The sequence below is a fragment of the Notamacropus eugenii genome, chromosome X, assembly GCF_028372415.1.
Source record: "Notamacropus eugenii isolate mMacEug1 chromosome X, mMacEug1.pri_v2, whole genome shotgun sequence".
NCBI classification, from domain to species: Eukaryota; Metazoa; Chordata; class Mammalia; order Diprotodontia; family Macropodidae; genus Notamacropus; species Notamacropus eugenii.
The window spans coordinates 11766154-11768660 of NC_092879.1; the positions used below are offsets into that span (position 1 = coordinate 11766154).

The 2507-nt window shown below is 43.2% G+C and overlaps 1 protein-coding gene across 1 annotated transcript; it reads right to left on the minus strand.

Annotated features, from left to right (window-relative positions):
- Nucleotides 1–312: 312 nt before the first annotated feature.
- On the minus strand, nucleotides 313–2234 carry SPESP1 (sperm equatorial segment protein 1). The gene has a single exon (XM_072626061.1). The coding sequence runs from the start codon at nucleotides 1863–1865 to the stop codon at nucleotides 510–512; it is 1356 nt and encodes a 451-aa protein (XP_072482162.1). The 5' UTR covers nucleotides 1866–2234; the 3' UTR covers nucleotides 313–509.
- Nucleotides 2235–2507: the final 273 nt, after the last annotated feature.

A 2507-nucleotide genomic window follows, 5' to 3' on the forward strand; every position in this document is an offset into this window, starting at 1 on the left:
AAGACATTGATCAAGATGGTAAAGGGATCTGAAATCAATAATAAAATTGAAATATACTTTCTCAGATATCAATAGACTGTCTATACCTGAAGAAATAAATTGATAAGCAATTTTTAACACTGAATACATATACAGAACCCACACAGAGCACTCAACTGCTAGAATGAATTTGTAATGTGCCAATTCAGAAAACAGATTCTAAACTAGGTATATTCAAGCATAAATGAAAACTAAGTTTTAAACAGGCAAAAGAACATGTTATTCAGTTGTTTAATGAAAATTGTAAACTTTACTGCAGACAAAAATTACCGTTAAAGATGAAAACTGTTGCAATACATTACAAATTAAAGATGTCAGACTGATGTACAATAGACAATTTACTTATGAATTTAAGGAAAAGAAAATCTAGCTTCTCTTAAAATGAACAGATAATTCAATTAAAGGCCAACAGTGGATTCACTGTAATATTAAGCCTCTTTAACATTCTTATATTCTCCTCTAATAACTCCTTAATGGTATTTTCCCTTTTTTTTTTTCTGATTTCCACAAAGCATTGCTTCCATAATACTGAATATAGTAGTGGCTTTCTCTTGAAGATCAAATGGAATATTATTCATATTTAAGAATGAAGTTAACTGAGGCTTGAAATCATATAAGAAGTTAATAAATAATCTAATTCTCTCATCATCATCCTTTTCTTTTGTTAACTTCTGAGGTTTATGCCCATTGCTGGATGGGTTTTCTCTCTCTACTAAGGAAAGGCTTTGCATTGTATACTTTTTGGCAGATTCAGCATCATTGTTGAATTCTATGTGTTTGGCATTTTTCAGTGCATGTTTTAACTCGGTATTTATGTTGGATATTTTTTTCAGAACTTGATCTTCCACCACTTGCTCCTTATTTGGTTGGTCTTTGGTTTCCTCTGATAGTTGGAAGATTCCCCTTCCTAAATTGTGCACCTGTGTCCCCAGGTAGTCCATGACTGATGGAGCCACAAGAGCCATTTGTCCTAGTATAACCCTTTTCCCTGTTTTTTTTTTCACTTGTTGGAAAGCTTCTTCAACGAGTTTCAAAGCAGAGTCCAGGGATGCTTTCTGATGCACTTTGCCAGGTGCTTTGGGGACTGGTTTAGGAGTTACTTTCACAAATGGTTTGAGAATCAGCTTCTCCAATATTTTCTTAGAGGATTCCTGGGTGGAGTCCATAGCCAGTTTCACAGCTAGCTCCAGGACTGAGAGCACAGCTTTCTCTACTGTTGCATCCTCAGGTGCAGCGTCTTCCTCAGTACCGGATTCCTCAGTCCCTAAAACACTATTGCCATCATCCTCCAAATTCATGTTATCCAAATTGGAGTTGTCCAACTCCCTGTAGGTGTTCTTCTTGTTGTCAGGTGTTTCTTTGGTAGTTATGTTGACCATCTTCTCCTGACCCTTTTTGTCCTGCTCCCTGGGGTGCTGGATGGAGCTCTCAGTCTCCAAAACTGGCTCTTGAATCAGAGGCACCTCAGGTTTCATCTTGTTAGACCTGGAAGATTGGGAGGTTAAGAACACTGGAGTTTCCTCCAGGATCTCCCCTGGGATCTCTGAGATGGTTTCCTTGATTTCGTGCTCCCCTTCAGAGTGGATAGTAGTGCTGTGCTCCTTGCTAGGGGCATCCTGGGTGGGCAGTCTCAGAAATAGCTGCTGCAGGATTTTAGTGTAGTGCTTCAAGATGCCATCTTCCTTGCTCAGGTTGCTGGAGTCCACCTTCATGTCATTCAGGCTCAGCAGCTGTGGATAGGCTATGATCGATAGGGACCTGAGCCATAGCATGGCTAAAAACACAGCTGCCTTGGCGCTTATCTTCCCTGGCTGTCTGCTGGCCATCACAGCAGGACCAAGAGGGAGAGCTCAGGGCCAAATGACGGGCTATACCCAGCTTCAGCAGTTGGCAGCCCTAGTCAAATGAGCCGTTGGCAGCCCTAGTCAAATGAGCCGTTGGCAGCCCTAGTCAAATGAGCCGTTGGCGCCCCAAAGTGTGTGGTCACTAGGGGCGCTGCATCAGCGAGCAGGGACTCGAGGGCAATACCAACCTCTCTCTTCTAGCCTAACCTCACCCCGCCTCCCTCAACCTGATTGACTTGCCCTCTCATGAGGCCTACCCCTCACTGCCCAGCTAGTGAGCAGGGGAGGCTGTGTACTTGCCTCTGCTCTGCGCTCCTTTCCTTTGACCCACGGCAATCTCCTTTTGGCGGCCTAACCTCACCACAGCCAAGCACTAACAGACCCAAACTCAAACCCAGCGTTCCACTGTATCCAGGCTGTAGTGCGTCACAAAAGGAGGCGGGGCCACAGATAGGGGAGGGATCAGGGAGAAAGAGAGGGAGAGGTTCCGAGCTAGAAGTAAAATTAGAAGGCCACCAAATTTTATAGATGAAAGAAAGGAAGCCCGTAGAGATTAGGGTGGTTGGCTCATGTGTTCACAAAAGTAAGACGTGGCCAAGTAGGGATTTAGATTCATTCTTATTG